The sequence below is a fragment of the Cololabis saira genome, chromosome 18 (genome assembly GCF_033807715.1).
Source record: "Cololabis saira isolate AMF1-May2022 chromosome 18, fColSai1.1, whole genome shotgun sequence".
In the NCBI taxonomy this organism is placed as follows: domain Eukaryota; kingdom Metazoa; phylum Chordata; class Actinopteri; order Beloniformes; family Belonidae; genus Cololabis; species Cololabis saira.
The window spans coordinates 37,058,399-37,078,007 of record NC_084604.1 but is presented as its reverse complement, the minus strand read 5'-3'; the positions used below and the strand labels follow the sequence as shown (position 1 = coordinate 37,078,007).

Below are 19,609 nucleotides of genomic sequence, written 5' to 3'. Positions count from 1 at the left end.
CATGGACCCAGCGGGAGAGTATATTACTCTTTTTGAGTTCTTCCGCCGAGAGGCAGAGAAAAATGGGGACCCCTTTCTGGGAACCTGCCAGGAACCCCCCAGGCCAGCTCCGAGGACCCGTGTCCCCCCTCAGCCAGCTCCGAGGACCCGTGTCCCCCCTCAGCCAGCTCCGAGGACCCGTGCCCCCCCTCAGCCAGCTCCGAGGACCCGTGCCCCCCCTCAGCCAGCTCCGAGGACCCGTGTTCCCCCCCAGCCCGCCCTGGATGTGGACTGTGGGGACATCTGGGATCTGTCCCTTGAGGGGGGGCCAGTGCCCCGGACCCGGGTACCCCCGCAGCCGGCACCTCGGACCCGGGTACCCCCGCAGCCGGCACCTCGGACCCGGGTACCCCCGCAGCCGGCGCCTCGGACCCGGGTTCCCACTCGGGCAGCTCCGGGGATCCTCTGCCCCCCGACGCCGCTGTCTGCTCCTGTTCCGGCTCCCCGCCTCCTGTCAGCCCCGACTCCGGATCCTGAGGCGGTCCCGCAGTCCTCTGTTCCTGAGGCGGTCCCGCAGCCCTCGGTTCCTGAGGCAGTCCCGCAGCCCTCTGTTCCTGAGGCGGTTCCGCAGCCCTCTGTTCCTGAGGCGGTTCCGCAGCCCTCTGTTCCTGAGGCGGTCCCAGAGCCCCGTCAGGTTCCCGAGCCCCGTCAGGTTCCCGAGCCCCGTCAGGTTCCCGAGTCCCGTCAGGTTCCCGAGTCCCGTCCAGTCTCAGAGCCCCGCCAGGAATCCCCGTCACGCCCCCCGCCAAGACCCAGGCCTAGGCCTCGGGGACGCCCCCCCGAGCTCTCTCGCTGGTCTGCTCGGTCCCGAGGGCGGCCCCCGGAGCTTTGGCCGTGTGTGGCCTGGGCCCTCCTCCAGGCCCCCTCCGCCCACCCTGGGTTAGGACTCTGGGGACATCTGGGATCTGTCCCTTGAGGGGGGGGTACTGTCAGGGTTTGACACTTCCCCCCAGTGTTTGTAACTTTCAGTTTCTGTCTTGCCCCGCCTGTGTCCCATCTGCCCTGATTGTGTCTGCACCTGTGTCTCGTCATGTCTCGTTATCCCTTCAGTATATCTTGTCTTGTCATTCCTTGGTTCCCTGTCGGTCCGTACTGTGTCTTCCTCCATGTCTCCTCGTACCTTTATGATGATCCTGGTTTTTTGTTCATCCTGCTCTGCAGCGCCTTATTTTGCCTTTTTGGATTAAAACCCTTTTGTTTTGAGAACTCCTGCCTCCAGCCTCCCTCTGTCTCCTGCACTTGGGTCCTGAACAAACCATATCATGACAGGTGTAAAATGTACTTAAGTACAAAAGTAAAAAGTACAAAGTACAAAGTACAAAATTATTTTCAAAAGGATTGCAAAGAAATGAAGAATCCAAGAATTTGCTTACAACTCTAAATAATGGTGATATTATTCTGACCCCTTTAGTGTTTGTTTCCATTACCCCATTTTAATTTCTCCCTTTGCTCATCACTGCTGCTGTAGCCCATTGGCCCCGCTGACAGGTCCACCCCCAGCCTGTAGTATGCAGTGACAACATTAAGCAACCCCAGCTGATAAAGGATGAGACTTTTGAACTTTTAAATGCCAAAACCAGCTTAGAAGGGGTGGAATCAAAGAATGGTGCGTATGGACACGCGTCGGCTGCCGCTCAAGGCTGATTTATGGTTCCGCATTACACCAACGCAGGGCCGTACCCTACGGCGAGGCTCTGCGTCGATTTAACGCGGAACCATAATTCAGGCTTCAGTCCTCATCGGTACTCGACGCGACGGCGGTTCCTCCGGCCTTCCGGCCCGCCTCTGCGGCGCAACTCTCCCGGGAGCTGCGGCTCCTTCTCGGTATATTCACGCGCCCCCCTTCCTTCCCGTCCGCCTTATGGTTCCACGTTAAATCGACGCACACATTACCCGGTAGGCTACGGCGTAGGGTGTGCGTCGCCGCGTACCCTACGCCGTAGCTCTGCGCCGGTGTAACGCGGAACCATAAATCAGCCCCCGCTGTGTAATTTGTAGCGAGTAACGACGTGTCCAATTTTAAATATAGCGGATTAAAAGTACGATTTTTTTCCTTGAAAATGTAACGAAGTAAAAGTAAAAGTACAGAAAAATGAAAGTATCAATAAAAGTACAAATTCTCAAAATTCTTACTTAAGTACAATAACGAAGTACTACAATAACCAAGTAGTCCATGAAGTTACTACATAAATGGCGACGAGGATAAAGGTGGCCAACTGAAGGAAGACTACAACGACAAATTAAATAGACGTTTGAATCGCGGAACAATGATGGTAATATGGCAGGTCTTGTGGGAAACACTGCTCCGTTCAACAGTCAAACCCAGTCCTGGGAGGAATACTGCGAAGTGCTGGGTTATTTTTTTGCAGCAAATGACATTGATGATGCTGATAAAAATAAAGCAATCTTGATGAGTTTGGTGGGAAGTGAAACCTACAGCCTTATGAGAAATCTGGTGAGTCCCGAGAAGCCAGGGGACAAGACGTTTAAGCAACTTGTTGCTCTCTTGAAGGAACATTGTAAATGTAAACCGAGCGAGATTGTGCAGCGGTTAATGTTTTATTCCAGGAACAGGAAACCTGGGGAAACTGTGTTGGACTTTGTGGTTGGACTGAGGAAGTTAGCACAAGATTGTAATTTTGGTGACAATTGGTCTGCGGGATTGCTGATGATCGCATTCAACGCAGACTATTATCGGAGACGGAGTTGACCTTCGACAAGACATTGAAAATTGCAGAGGCCATCGAGGCGGCAAATAAGGAAGCGAAAGTTTTGGAATCCCAACTTGGGGAGCTTCCCCAGGCAGTGCATAAAATGGTGGTGCAGCAGAGCCAACATGCAGTGAATGACAAACGTCGAGCATGCTACATATGTGGCAGTGAGCAGCACAGAGTAAACAACGTTGCTTCATACAGGAGACATGCCATGGCTGCGGAAAAAGAGGGCATATTCAAAAAGTGTGCCGTTCGAAAGGTGCAACTGTAGTGGCTGAAAAGTTTAAAGGGGGAGGGGCAAGAAAGACGGAGAGACAAGGGACAACACAAGCAGCATATCATAGAAAAAGAAGAGGAAAATGATGGGGAAGTGTTTTTCACAATGTATAACATGGAGGAGACAGAGCTCACCAAAGAAGAGCCTTTTAGTGAAACATTGACTGTGAATGGAGGAGCAAAGATATTTGAACTTGACACAGGCTGTGGAGTGACGGTGATGAACAGCAAGGAGTTTGCAGATGTTGTGCCACACAGGAGATGCTGCTTCAGTTATCAAGAGTTATTATTGACTGTCGGAAGACAGTACTTAATAATTAATAAAATAGATTATTTATCAAATTGAATTATCAAAATGACTTCAAAATGGCATCAGTGAGGACCTCTCCTGGGCCACCAACTCTGCATCACCGGCAAGGAAAGCCCAGCGTCGCCTTTACTTCCTCTGCAAGCTCAAGAGAGCGAGAGCTCCCACACCCATTCTGAAAACCTTCTTCCAGGGCACCATTGAGAGCATCCTGTCCAGCTGCATCACTGTGTGGGGCGGTAGCTGTACTGAATACAGCAGGAAAGCACTGCAACGCATAGTGCACACAGCTGGGAAGATCATAGGTGCCCCATTCCCTTCCGTGAAAGACATTTGTTCAGCCTCCCACCCTCAGGTAGAAGGTACCGGAGCCTCCGCTGCCGCACCACCAGACTCAGAAACAGCTTCGCATACCAAGCGGTCAGGAAGCTAAATTCTCTCCCCCCACTCCACCCAGCCAGATCCTCCAGACTGACAGGGAACTGAACTGAATTCCCCCCAAACCCCCCCACCCACCCACACACACACACACACACACACACACACACACACACACACACACACACACACACTCAGGACTACGAAACAACTGTCTCTTTTAATATCACCACTGTGTCACTTTACTTCACTTTAATTTACTGTTCACTGTTTTTGAATATATATTTATAAAACTGTTTTACATACTGCACACAATACATAAATGTTTCTTTTTCTTTTTGTCTTTAAAAAAAAAATGTGCCTTTTGCACTCAGGTCAGTTCCAGTAAATGTCTGTGTTGTGTTGTTCTTATTTATGTGAACGTTTTTAGATCTCTATCTTTTGTGCATACACAGCTGCAGATGATCACGTCCGCACCTGTGGAAATCAAACAGGTTTGAACGCTCACGGCCGGTACCCTTATCGTTCCACGGTTTTCCACTCGGGAGTCGGGTCGGGGTTGAAATCACCCGCCCTGTTCGGAGCTTTAACAGGGAAACCGTGGCTCGAGTCGTTCGGCCGTGAGGGATCACGTGACAGACACAGCAGCACAGAGACCGTCGCAGTAGTGTATAAACTGTCAGGATGTGGTTTGATGAGGACCCAAATGCAGGAGAGCAGGAGGCAGGAGTTGCAAAAAGCAGGATTTATTTAAAAAAAAAAAAAAAAGGGCTGTTGGCAGGATCAAGAAACTGAACAAAAACAGGAATCCAAAAAAACAGAGACATAGAGGGAACACACAGTACGGACCGACAGGGAGAAGGGGAATGACAAGACCCGATATACACAGGGGATAACGAGATGGCTGTTTGACAGAGCTAGTGCCGAACTCTTTAAGAGCCTTCAACATTATCCTGCAGAAATAACAGCCTTTACTGTTCCTCTGCAGGGTGAAGTAAACATCAGAAATGCTTTGCCACAAGCTGTAACTGCAGGAACTACACTAACTCTGGTGATGCAGATCTTCCGAGATGGTATTCCTCGGAGCATCCACATTGTTGGAAACCCTTCCGCATCGTCAGCAGGGATCTCAGGTTCACAGGTGTTTCGCCCCTTAACCTGTACACCTCGCCTGAGTGGGGCAGCAAAGACTGACTAGCCTTCACCTCCGGAAGGGTTCAAACTGTGGGCCCTCTTCAGCCACAGCCATCTTGAGCTTGACTCGGCTGCTGCGGCTATGTCCCTGGTGGCTTTCTTCAGCTGTTTGGGTTCCAGCCCAACCCTCTGGAGAAAGTAGCATACCGATTTTGCTGGGAACCCGCGGCAGCCGACTTCAATGGGGAAGATGGTTGCGTGCCACCCTTTCAAAACCGCTTCGTCGATCAGGTCCTGGTATTTGGCTTTTTTCAGTTGATGGGACGTGGCTAACCTCTCTTCCCAGGGCACCGTGAGCTTAGCAACTATGATGGTTTTTCGTGCTCCTGGATAGCAGGACCATGTCTGGTCGGAGCGGCGTCACTGCCACGTCCTGTGGGAAGACAAGCTTCCTCTTCAGGTCCACGCTCAGCTCCCAGTCGGAGGCGCGTTGCAGGATAAAAGATGGGTTATTTGCCGCCGTGCTGGACTTACGAACCTTGTCCCCTTCCCTCACGAAGGTTATGGCTTTGGGCTGTTGGGCCTGCTTGTTGTTGACTTTGACTCGCTGCTGTTCCACCCATTTGGCGATTTCTGTGAGGACCTTGTCGTGCCTCCATCTGTTGCGTCCTTCCACCAACGCCTTTGGGCAACCAGTCAAGGTGGTTCAGTGTACAGGAGGCTGCTCCGCACTGATTGCAGGATGGGTCTTCCTCACTGCCCCATCTCTTCAGGTTGCTTGGTGTTGGCAACGGGTCAGTCACCGAGCGTAAGAGAAAGCTCAACTTCCCTTGGTCGGTTTGCCACAGTTCCTTCCAAGACAGCGGTCACTCCTGTGCCTGGTCCCACTGCGTCCATCGACCCTGAGAGGCAAGTCCAACCGCTTTCACCTGGCGGTCCTCCTCTGCTGCCTCACAGACTCTTTGTACCATGAGACCTCTTCTGGCTCTGGCATCACCTCTTATTGCTGTAGTGTCCAAGGCCCAGGCCTCCCTGGCATACCTTGCCCACAATTTCCTGGTGTTTCCAGTGGGACTCTGCTTCCATCAGAGCTTGCTGGGACTTCCACTTTCTGCCACATTTGATGGTCTTGCTTGCATGTCTTACTTTCCCATCTTCAGACAAAAGGAGTGTACCGACTGCCCTTGCCTTGGTGGCTTTAAACTCCTCGACCACTGATGAAACTGGCAAGGGAAGCTTGGAGGTCTTGCTGTACATATTGATTGTACTGAAGGATGGGGGGACTCCCAGCCATTTCTGCAAGAACCTGCTGCACAGTCTTTCCATTCCTTCCACTTGGGACATGGGAAAGTCGTACAGTAGGAATGGCCATTGCAGCTGGGGTATGATGCCATACTGAAAGCACCAGACTTTAAACCTCCCAAGTAGTTGGCTGTGCTCAATTGCCTTGAGCCAGGTGTTCAGCAGGGGTTTGGTATTGGTGAGATTGCGGCTGTCCTTTAGGGAGCTGTCAAAATGCTTTACAAGGCATCGGATCCCTTGATCTTGAATAGTTGGGATCTGCAAAATAATCCCTATTTTTGAGACTGGTTTTGCTGTTAAAGTTATGATTTTTCCCGGTTCAGCCCAGGTGGTGCCCCAATTTGATTAAGTCATTTTGATAATTCAATTTGACAAGTAATCTACTTTAATTATTAATAATTGTTGAATAAAATGATGAATAAATCTTGATAACTGAACAGCGCAACCGCTGTGGCACAACACTGCGTATGTGTCTATGTGTGTCTGTGTGTGTAACTTGGGTGAATTGTGGTATGCTTGTTCTGTCTGTGTGTGTGCGGGAAGGGAGGCAGGGCATTAACACGTTCTATGTTTGTATTTATTTTATGTAAAGCACTTTGTGCTGCATTCTATGCATGAAAGGTGCTTTATAAATAAAGTTTGATTTGATTTGGTACTGCACTGACATTGCATTTTTAATGAACTGGCTTTTCACTGGTACTGAACTGGCATTGCAACTGTACAGCACTGGTACTGCCCTGGTACTGTACTGGTATTAAACTGGTATTGCACTGGTACTGAACTGGTACAACACTGGTTCCTGAACAGCAGCTGCCGGGCCGCCGTTGCCATGGAGCTGGTGCCCATTGTTATGCTAGTGTGGGCACTGCATTGTGGGTAATGTAGTGTGAAGACGTCATCTCGTCGAGTATTTTAAATGTGCCGCCCGCTGGTGAAATGAGAAGGAGTATTATTCCGTAATAATTGGACCTAAACAGTGAAGCTGAAACTCATAATCTGAACAGTTCAAGTTCCAGTTCATTATCTGCAGATCTGAACAAGTTCAAGTTCTTTATTTGAAAATATGTCACGTTCAGTTCAACATTCTCACAGAAATGAACGTGTTCAATGAACACGTTCATGCACAATACAGGAAGTTGCATCGTCACATGGGCCTACAGACCTGCAGAAGAGAAAAAGTATTTATATCACTGACCAGAGACAGATCGACACCACTCTTTGTACAACTTTTAACCTGAATATACAGTGCCTTGAGAAAGTATTTGGCCCCCTTGAACTGTGTGACATTTTGCCACATTTCAGGCTTCAAACATAAAGATATAAAACTGTAATTTTTTGTGAAGAATCAACAACAAGTGGGACACAATCATGTAATGGAACGAAATTTATTGGACATTTCAAACTTTTTTAACAAATAAAAAACTGAAAAATTGGGTGATGCCCCTGCTCTTTCATATTTACATTATTGGTAACCATTTTATGAAAGCAATACATCACTTCGCGTCCGAAGATGCCCCTCAGCTGTGATATAATAAGCGTATACCACAGCCTGTCGGGATGTATTGCTTAAATATTAATATTTCATTTACATTATATATATCTCCCACTCTGTTAAAAAACATCCTGTGTTAATCTTCATATTTTTGTTTGGCTGTGCATTTTTTCCCTGCCATTTTGAGAGTAGATTTTTTTCCCTCCAAGTTATTTCCATCACAATCACGAGTGCTAGTGCCCATATAGCTCAACGGGTTGAGCAGGCGACTTATGTAAACTTTCCCCTGCACAGCGACGCGGGTTCGATTCCAGTTGTGGCATATTTTGCCCTCCACTTCCTACATGTCTGTCTTTCACTTCACCTATCAAATAAAGTCGCAAGAGCCGCATGACACCAGGCTCCCGAGCTGGTCTAATACAACATCCACCTTAAGGGTCAACTAAAGTGTAAGAAAGTAAATCTTCAACAGAAACACTTTTAAACAAGTCAGGGTTGTTTCCTGTAACTCTGACTTGTCACATATTTCAGGAAACAAAGACACATCAGGGTCGGAGGTGTTACTTTACCCAAAAACAGGAAGGTCCACCATCACAAACAGGAAGTTCCACCATCACGTACAGACCTGCAGCAGAGAGAAGCATCATTCCATCCAGCAGAGACAGAATGACACCACGACTGCAGCTCTTCATCACTTTACTGCTTCACTTTGAAGGTAAAGATCAAATATGACTCATGTTTTAGGGTTTAATTTGATTTATAAAGACTGTATAAACCACTCTGAAGTTGTCGTGCACCGTTGAAAGTTGCTGTTTCACTAAATGTGTTTTCTCTAATAAAACTCACCTCTGTTACAATCGAACCACCTAAAGACAATGTTACATAACTCTGAATGATTCACCAGAGATTATGTGTGTTGAAGTCTCTTCTCTGTGCTGACAAACCTAAATATGTAGGTTAGTGTTATATGTTTCTTGAGTCAGGTTGATGTGTGAAGTGTCAAACTTTTTCTCTGCAACAGGAATCTGTGGTGTAGACTATCGCCTTCAAAGAGCTGGAGGTGATGTCGTTTTACCGTCTAACGTTGGTTCATCATCCAACCAATGTTCTGATGTTAAATGGACTCACCTTAACTTTCGAAAAGTAGACAAACACGACAAGGACATTTATGGAGATATTGTGAAGACATCACCTGGAGCTGACAGGATGAGTTTGAGTAGTGACTGCTCTCTGATCATCAAACGCATCACTGCTGAAGATGTTGGTTGTTACAGGTGTAGGATTGGAGATAAATACTGTTCGATATATAGGTGTCTGAATGTTTTAACAGGTGAGTGTTTTGACTTAATAACATCCAGACTGTCAGTTTGAATCCTCCTCATCAACTCTGAGTGAAACGCTGTTATAAGCTTGTGTGGATTTGTCAGCGACATGAACGTCTGGTCTGTTTGGGATCGTCCTCAACATGATGGATCCTCTCGGAGGAACTGGAACACAAACACCTGACGTTTATTTACACGATTAAATATTTGATTTTCCATCAGACAATCACTCAGTAAAACTGGATCAGTAAAATTTACTTTTTCTAACTTTTCTGAGTGTTTTTCTCTGCAGCAGGAATCAATGATGAAGTCGTTCTCCATCACAGAGCTGGAGATGACGTCGTTTTACCGTCTAACGTTAATTCTTCATCCGGCCACTGTCCTAACCTTGACTGGCTTTACAACAACATTCAAAATATAGGGGGACACATCAAGGTTGATGATGGAGATATTGTGACGACGTCACCTGGAGCTGACAGGATGAGTTTGAGCAGTAACTGCTCTCTGATCATCAACAACATTACTGCTGAAGATGCTGGTCAATACAACTGTTGGATTATAAATACTGTTGGTTCCTCCCACACACGTGTGCATCTGAGTGTTTTAACAGGTGAGTTTTTTGACTTAACATCCAGACTGTCAGTTTGAATCCTCCTCATCAACTCTGAGTGAAACGCTGTTAAAAGCTTGTGTGGATTTGTCAGAGACATGAACGTCTGGTCTGTTTGGGATCGTCCTCAACATGATGGATCCTCTCAGAGCAACTGGACCACAAACACCTGACGTTTATTTACACGTTTAAATATTTGATTTTTCCATCAGACAATCACTCAGTAAAACTGGATCAGAAAAAATTAGGAGTTTCTCATAGTCAAGTGGCTGAAATAAACAGTTATTTGTTTTTCTTCCAGTCACTCCATCTCCACCAGATGTGGATCCAGGAAGGGATGGAGATGTGACATTACACTGTTCTCTGGTGAGAGACCGTTACTTCGGTCCCTGTGAGCAGAACAGCATCATCTGGGTGAATGAGACAGGAACTGTGCTGCTTGGTGAAGGTGATGGGTTTGTTTCTGGAGGACAGAACAACTGTGTTTCTGATCTGATGGTGAAACATCAGAGAGGCTCCAAGAGAAGATTCACCTGCCAGTTTGTTGAAGGAGACAGAGTGAAGATAAATGCTGAATACACACTGGACTTTACAGGTAAGACATCCTGAAATCATGAAGACAAGGAAACTAGGTGAACTGGAATAGTTAATGAAAATGAAATAAGGGCTTGTTAAAGTCCAATGTTGCTTTTCTGAGTTGACAAACCTAAATATCTTCATAAAATCTCTTATTTGGTGTTGAGTTTAAAATGTGTTTTTCTCTGCAGTAGGAACCGGCGTGAGAACAATCATTCTCTACCACAGGGTTGGAGATGACGTATCTTTGCAGAATAACGTTGACTTATCGTCTTCCAACTGCTCCGATGTTGAGTGGATTTATAGCGGAGACACAAGTTCAGCGTCTCATGAGGAGTTTGGTTCTGGAGCTGGCAGGATGGACAGTAACTGCTCCCTGATCATCACCAACATCACCGCTGGAGACGCTGGTCTCTACGAGAGCCGGCTGAGGGACAAGTACAACACCGTTGTGTATCTCAGTGTTTTAACAAGTGAGTATTTGGACTGTGTGTGTGGGAAACAGTGCAACCAAAAACATCCAACCCTTTCTGGGTTTGTCCGTCCCAGGAAGGGTTTCCCTCTTTGGACCCTGCCGTTGAACGGGACGGAGGAAAAAACAGTCCTCATTACTTTCTGTTGAACATTTTTTGCTTCTGTCTTCACTTCGACTTCGTAATCAATCATAGCTTTTGGTGTTTCTATCAGACAATAGGGCTTGGTGGTCTTGTCGTCATCACTTGGCGGAGCCGCCCTGTTGGAAGCTAACTTAGCTGCTCTTCGGACCACTGTGTACAGACAAGGTCCCTCTTCGTTGTGTCTTACTTGTAATGGTTACCTTCCATTATTCTGTAACCATGGTAACCCGTTGCTGTGTTGTGTTGTGCAGCAGCTCCACATAACAGACATGGGGAAAAGATTGCTAACGGTTTAACTTTTCACCGCTTTCCTGCTTGGAGGCAGAACCACGGAGGCCGAGTATCTGAGATAATGATGTATTTGAGATAACGAAGTATCTGAGATAACGAAGAGTCGTCGGGTCGCTTGGATCGTGGCTGTAAGACGACCAAACATAACCTTCCACAGTAAACCACAAACAAACACTCATACAGACCGGGATCAGATCAAAACACGGGTTTTATTCCCCACTTCTCCAGCTAAACGCAGTTGCTGGCCAGCTCTCTGCGGTGCGATTAACCCCAATCTTCAGATAAAACTAGTTTGTTGAGCCTAAAATATTAAATCTATTTGTAGCTGCAGAGGGAAAAAAATACCGGTAAATTCCAGTTTCTTTCCAGCATTTTAACTTTTTTTTTTGCGTTCCGTCTGTTCACTTGGTGCTACCAAACTGCTACTACACTGCTGTTTGTTTACACTCACAAACATATATACGTAGACGCCCCATCAAGTGTTCTTGCCCGCTGCTGCGATACCTCAACGTCGCCGCCATATTGGATGTGCCAAGACTGCGCTGTAAACTAATACAAGTGAATGGACTTATTTTCATAAAGCGCCTTTCTAACAAAGAAATGTATGTTTTACATCTCATTTATTCCTTCACACATGCATTAATATACTTGGGAAACAGTTAGGCACCAAATATAATATATTTAATTTTCTCAGATGGCAAAAATAAGAACTTTATTGATCCCACATAGGAGTAATTCATGTTATATCAGCTATAGAGAACAAGGTAGTGCCGAGGTAAAAAATATTAACACTGTCACTTGACCTGAGATTAAAGTAGAATTAAAATAATTATCAATGTGGATAACGTTCAAATGTTTTAATGTTATTTTATTGTCTGAAAAATGGTTTAAATATGTTATTTTGTTGTATCTTGTTTTGTTGATGAGAAAATACGTTTCTCTATTTTTCTTATTTTTGTGAGGGGGGTATTGTTTTTCGGCACTACCTTGTTCTCTATAGCTGATATAACATGAATTACTGCTTGTATTAGTTTACAGCGAAGTCTTGCCACATCCAATATGGCGGCGACGTTGACGTATCGCAGGAGCTCTATGGGGCGGATACGGATAGATGTCTATGTTTACACTCACGAAGCTACCAACATGGCCGCCGCATCCCAAAATGCAACTTGGCGACCGAGCCCTATGGCCAAGGTTACATGATGTACATGTTAGAAAGACGTTCAAGGTTTGAGTGAAACTACAGTGTTTTGTCTCCTTCCAGTCTTTCCCTCTCCACCAGATGTGGATCCAGGAAGGGATGGAGATGTGACATTACACTGTTCTCTGGTGAGAGACCGTTATTTTGGTCCCTGTGAGCAGAACAGCATCATCTGGGTGGATGAGACAGGAAGTGTGCTGCTTGGTGAAGGTGATGGGTTTGTGTCTGGAGGACAGAACAACTGTGTTTCTGATCTGATGGTGAAACATCAGAGAGGCTCCAAGAGAAGATTCACCTGCCGGGTTGTTGAAGGAGACAGAGTGGAGATAGATGCTGAATACACGCTGGACTTTACAGGTAAGACCCTGAAATCATGGAGATAATAAAAACTGGATGTCATCATTCAGACTTTACACTTTTAATCAGTTAAAGTGTTCATATGAACTTTCTGATCATTTTGTTGAATCCTTTGATTCCAGATTATACCGGATTGATTATTGGATGGGTGGTCAGGGGGCTGATGGTGGTTCTGGTCAGCATCGTTATGTTTATCATTTACAGGATGAAAGTTAAAAGGAACAATCCCAATAATCAAACAGGTGTGTTTGACCTGACTGTCAGGTTGTTATTTAGTTTCTGAAGTTAGATTGAGTTGAACTCTGACACAAAATCAACAAACAGCATTTTATCAAACTGGAATAAAGCAGTTAATGTCAAGAAGGTTGTAGTGAGGACCTAGATGCAGGAGAGCAGGATACAAAACCCAAAAAATGAACAAGAATCCAAAAAATTACAAAAAACCTGACTGTGGAAACATGGAGGTAGAAACAGTACGACCAGCAGGGAGCAGAGGAAAGACAAGACCAGATATACACAAGGGTTAACGAGACACAGATGCAGGCGATCAGGGCAGATGGAAACAGGAAGGCCAAGACGTAACTCAAACACAAAGACATGGGCTTCAAAATAAAACATGAAAATGTCACAAAAATTGCACAAAAAAAACAACGGAGGTGGTCCGGAGGAGGGCCCCGGCAAACACATAGTCAAAGTTCAGGGGGCCGTCCTCGGGGCCGGACCGACCAGAGAGACAGTTTGGGAGGCCGTCCTCGGGACCTTGGCTTGGGCTGTGGCGTGGAACTTGGCTTGGAGGGACATAGAGTCCAAGGGGCCGGTTTTGGCGGACAAAGAGTCCAAGGGGGGACAAGGAGTCCAAGGGGGGACAAGGAGTCCAAGGGGCCGGCTTCGGGGGACAAAGAGTCCAAGGGGGGACAAGGAGTCCAAGGGGCCGGCTTAGGGGGACCAGGAGTCTGAGGGGCCGGCTGAGGGGGATGCCGTGTCCTCGGCAGAGGCCTGGGCGTCGGTCGAAGTGCGTCCTGGACCATCATTGGAATAGCAACAGGGGCTGATGCATCTGAGACCACCGCCGGAACAGGAACCGGTGTGTCCGGGACCACTACCGGAACAGGTACTGGTGCGTCTGGGACGACCACCAAAACAGGAGCTGATGGGTCCGGGACAGCCCCACAGTCTCGCACTCAGAAGGCACGCCGATTTTTCCCCGTGGCCAGCCGCGGTACTGCAACAAAAAATCCCATGGGGCCCAGAAAGTTTTTTTTCCCATAGACCGCAATAGTAAAAGAGAAGCCTCTAAAACTGTTCACAGGAACCTCCAGCTGTAATCACCGGCAATTACTAATCTTTGTATTCTATATTTTTAAGTCATGGATTTTATATCCGTCAAAAATGTTTTCTAACGGCCAGAAAAGTCAAAGAAAAGTCTCTTTCTGGGCGTGACGTCACGGCTGACGTCACAGCCCAGTTTTATATTAATATATATTATGTAATTATATTATATTAATACATTAATAATATATGTAATGCTATACATGTAATAATATACATTAATTAATATATTATATTAATACATATTATATTAATACTCGCGTCATTGCCCCGGGGTATGATGGGAGGCCCCAGAGCATCATGGGAGCTGACTCAACTGCGCATGCTCTATGGGCCCCTTAACGCGGAAGTAAATCCGGAAGTCAGAAATTTTTCGGCATATGCACTAGGTGAGCAATTTACATTGAAATGAATGGGCGGCCATTTTCCTATCTCCTATCCAGTTATTCAATACATCCATGGTCCGGGACCACCGCCGGAGCAGGAACAGGAAGTGATGCGTCCGGGACCACTGCCGAAACAGGAAGTGATGCGTCCGGGAACACCGCCGAAACAGGAACTGATGCGCGCGGGACAACCGCCGAAACGGAAACTGATGCGTCCAGGACCACCGTCAAAACGGGAACCGAAAAACATGGAGGTAGAAACAGTCCGGACCAGCAGGGAGCAAAGGAAAGACAAGACCAGATATACAAGATATATAAGGGTTAACGAGACACAGATGCAGACGATCAGGGCAGATGGAAACAGGAAGGTCAAGACAGAACTCAAACGCAAAGACATTGGTTTCAAAATAAAACAGGAAAATGTCAACTCCAGACAGTTAAAGATGTGATTGTTTGTGAACGTTAATCAGAAGTTATATTATTATTAATAATAATAATGACAGGATAAAGATAATAAATGTGTAATATTGTCAACTAACTCTAAGAATTTAACATTCTTTGTTCCAGATGTTCAGTTGCCAATGCAGCAGTATGTGAGTATCTTCACTAATATTTAATATTTTATATATATCTACCTTTAAAATATAAATATGTACTAAATATCCAGGTTCATCAATCGTTTCCTGTTTGTTCATTTCCGTCAACATTTGCTGCTGACTATTCTTGATTTTCTGTTAATAAACCTAAATACCAGAGGGTCAATCATTATTGTTGTCTTAGTTGACTTACGAGACGTTAAATAAACATTTATAGCTGATAACTTTAATAAATGTTATTAAGGGATGATTTTCTGGTTTTCATTCAGATATTGATGTTAAAAGAGTTATGATTGTAGATTAATTGTATAATTGCAGATCAATTTCACAGGAACCATTAAGAACAGTCCATTATCATATAAATATGATCTTGATCTCCCTCTGGTGGTGAAAATATGAATTAAAAGAATATTGTATGTTTCCACAGGTGAACAGGGATGAAGATGATGATGATGATGATGATGTGGTGATCTATGAAAACGAAGACTTGGCTGCTTCTGTCCAATCCACAGATCAATAAATCAGCTGTGTGTGATGGAAACATTAGCGTTAGCCTGGCTACAGAGCAGCAGACGGATGTTTTGTCTCTGAAAGCTCAGCTCTGGGTCACCGGGGCCTGTTTATGACAATCCTAGTGTTTAGTCTTCATCATTTTGTGATCTTCAAAACTCCTCTGCAGCTTTTCCTCGGCATTACTCCTGCATCGAGGAGCCTGATGGATGTCTGAGCCGCTAGCATGCTAACGATGTATTAAATCTCCTAAACTGGGATCATCTCTCTTTATTCCTGTTAGTTTCATGCATATATTAATCATGTTTGTAAAATAGCGTTCTTCCATCTCCGTAATGTCACAAAAATTAGGAACATCCTCTCGCAGAGTGATGCGTGTTCTGACCTAGTTGGAACCATTTTAGTTAAATATTTAGCCACTAGGGGGCACTTGTCTCATTTGTGAGCCTCGTGGTCTGTTTTGTACCATGTAGGCTGCCATCTTGGTTTTTCTTTATTGACTGTGAGCAATTGTAGAGCTGAGCAGGCAAGGGATCACATCCATAATTTTTGGGGGAATCAGTTAATGAAAGCATTGTCTGTTAGTACGGTTTTAAGATACATATATTATATTATTGAAAGCATTGTCTGTTAGTACGGTTTTAAGATACATATATTATATTATTGAAGCTACATTTGTTTTAATCTGAGCTTGAATTTTGTTTCACGCTGTTTATCAGTTGTAGTTCAGTCAACAAAAAATCATTTGTGCTCTGTTAGCTATATTGCAGCTTTATATTTGTAGCCTCACGTGCTTTATACCTTAAAGGTACCGTGGAATATGTTGATAAATGGGGTTTATCCAATAAGTGTTCATTTTTGTATTCTTTTTATTTCAGTTTTACCCAATTCGTATGCTGTACACAATAAAGCCATCATTATTCGCTACAGTGTGTGGAAGGAGTTATCTGTCTGCCTAGTTGAGGAAGGGGGTGTTACGGGGTAAGGTTTTGGACCCAAATGCAGCACACGGAGCACACAGTGGTAGTTTGTTTGGTTTGCTTCATTACCTTCAAAATGGATGAAGAGCAGGCAGGAATGCAAGACAAGGATCAGGCAGCAATCTTTGTCAAGTTCGGGAATACAAGGTCAGGCAACGGAGAGCAGGAAACAAGGCAGGATCCAGGAACAGGCAGGGTCCAGGAACAGGCGGGGTCCAGGAACAGGCAGGGCCCAGGAACAGGCAGGGTCCAGGAACAGGCAGGGTCCAGGAACACGCAGGATCCAGGAACAGGCAGGGTCCAGGAACAGGCAGGGCCCGGGAACAGGCGGGGTCCAGGAACAAGCAGGGTCTGGGAACAGGTAGGGTCCGGGAACAGGCAGGATCCAGGAACAGGCAGGGTCCAGGAACAGGCAGGGTCCAGGAACAGGCAGAGTGTCACGATGTGGTTGTTGAGGACCCAAATGCAGAAGAGCAGGAGGCAGGAGTTGGCAAAAAGGCAGGATTTATTGAACAAAACAAAACAAAAACGCTGCAGAGCAGGATCTCCAAGGCAGAACAAAAACAGGAATCCAAAAAACATAGGTACATGGAGGGAGCAAACAGTACGGACCAACAGGGAGCATGCCCTCTAGTGGAAATATAAATTATTGCATTAAAATTACTTATTTGCCCTCTAGTGCACATATAAGTTACTGCATTTAAAGGCATTTATTTGCCCTCTAGTGGACATATAAGTTACTGCATTAAATTACTTATTTGCCCTCTAGTGGACACATAAATTACTGCATTAAAATTACTTATTTGCCCTCTATTGGACATTTAAATAACTACAATTAAATACATTTATTTCCCCTTTAGTGGACATATAATTTATTGCATTACAATGCATGTATTTGCCCTTTTAGTGGTAACATATATAACTGGATTAAACTTTATATAATTGCCCTCCAGTGGAAAAAATAAATTAATGCATTAAAATTACTTATTTGCCCTCTAGTGGACACATACATAACTGCATTAAAAGTACTTATTTGCCCTCTAATGGACATTTATATTACAGGATTTAAATGCATTTATTTGCCCTCTATTGGACACATAAATTACTGCATTAAAATTACTTATTTGCCCTCTAGTGGACACATGAATAAATGCATTAAAATTACTTATTTGCCCTCTAGTGGACATATAAGTTACTGAATCAAAATGACTTAATTGCCCTCTAGTGGACACATAAATTAATGCATTAAAATGACGTATTTGCCCTCTAGTGGACACATAAATTACTGCATTAAAATGACTGATTTGCCCTCAAGTGGACACATAAATTACTACATTTAAATGCATTTATTTGCCCTCTAGTGGACACATAAATTACTGCATTAAAACTACTTATTTTCCCTCTAGTGGACACATAAATAACTACAATAACCCTGGAGAGCTCCATCAGCGACCGGCTTCATCACCCGCGATGCGTCACTGAGAGGCATTGCAGGTCCTTCCTCCCCGCTGCCATCAGACTTTACAACCAGGCCTGCTCTCAGTAGATAACGGACAATAAATAACATGTGCAATAACAAGATGTGCAATAACCATATGTGTAATATCTGTCTCTCTGTCTCACATTCACTCTACCTGCTTTTTTGCACTGTTTTTTTTCCTTCGCACTACTTTTTTTTCCAACGCAATGTATATGTTACGGTTAATGTAGAAAAACGGCTATTTTGCAAAATAGCCGGCTAATGTTCAAAATAACCGGCAGGGCGGGGAATATGTAAAATAGCCGGCCAAACGGCTATTTTGCAAAATAGCCGGCTCATTTGCAAAATAACCGTCAGGGCGGCTAATGTAGAAAAACGGCAGTAGCCGGTTAATGCTGTGGATGTGTCAGACCCGACACTTTTTCGGGGAGAGTAACGTTAGGCTTCTTCAACAGCCATAAATAGCCTTGTCAACAACAAGCATGTGCAGCATATGGGCTTCTTCCATTGGCTGCGTTACGCACCAACTGCACTGGTTGATGACTGTAAGTGACTGGTTTGAAGCGCGAATTTCATCCATTCAACTGAACTGTAGGCTATTCTGTAGTGTAGTAACTGGACTGGCATTATAGTTATAAAGGAAGGTCAATGAAGTTTATTATAGTAGGGATAGAAGGTAACACTAAGCATTCAGGAAGGTAGGCTTCTTCTAGGAATGGTTCAGTAACAATAATATATTGTTCTACTCATAATAAACTGTATCTTTTCTATGAGGCAGAGGTTATATTTCTAATCAGTATTTTTTTCTCCTTCTTCTTAGGTAAAGCTTCGCAATTCATCACCAGTGGTGTTGACACACAACCAATGCTCCTGTGTGGCAGGCACTGTTTTTTTGCAGTCACACAGTGGCATTGTTATTCCAAACTGCACATTATTCACAGCTCAACGTGCCAGTTGTGCCACCTGTGCATAGCTGCACAGAATCTGAACAGCAATGGCACAAGCCGCGAACAATGGTCATTTAAAATGAGATTTATTTATTTTTCTATGTATCTCTGTCTTTTGATTTAAAGTGACTCCCTTCACATTAAATGTGTTTTCTGTTAGGGTGTGAAGCCAGGACCCATCAACTACATGGTCTTCACCAAGCCGGTACCAAATAGGATGGTCCAGACTGGAGTAAGATAATTTGAGCCGTAAAATTTTATGTCCTGTGTTACAAATGCATTTTATTTGTTTATTATCTGTATTCCTTACCTTTTATCAATGTGCTGTATTGTCTAAACAATTTTTTGTAGGAGTGGATTTTACAGAGGCATGGTGGATCCATTACCAGATCCCTGCATGTTCAGAATAACGGAGGCGTAGTCAAAATTTAGTATTGAGGACAGGCCACTTGTGACCAAGATGAACATGGGACCTGACAAGCCACTTGTGGAAAGTGCCTCCGGGTTGGTGCAGGAGGGCAGTGTTCTGTCATATCAGCAGCCTGCTTTGACATCCCGGTACATCACACTACATCATGATACACCACCTACACCACACTTGACTCGGGAGGGGTACGTTATCTTGCCATCTGAGTGCGCGTTTGTGTGCTTGGAACTTGCAACTACATCTCAATAGCCTGTCTTTAACCATGGCCATGGCTCACAAAATTGAGGAGACGACACGTGAGCAAAGCTCCAGCTCTGAGTTGCACCTGCTCCGCAGAC

The 19,609-nt window shown here is 45.0% G+C and overlaps 1 protein-coding gene across 1 annotated transcript; it reads left to right on the top strand.

The window, feature by feature from the left end:
• The first annotated feature begins 8,302 nt into the window (after positions 1-8,302).
• LOC133464828 (uncharacterized) lies at positions 8,303-13,556 on the top strand. Its single transcript, XM_061747013.1, has 6 exons — positions 8,303-8,357; positions 8,664-8,972; positions 9,257-9,574; positions 9,876-10,169; positions 10,342-10,623; positions 13,273-13,556. The coding sequence occupies exons 1-6, from the start codon at positions 8,309-8,311 to the stop codon at positions 13,554-13,556; spliced, it is 1,536 nt and encodes a 511-aa protein (XP_061602997.1). The 5' UTR covers positions 8,303-8,308.
• Positions 13,557-19,609: the final 6,053 nt, after the last annotated feature.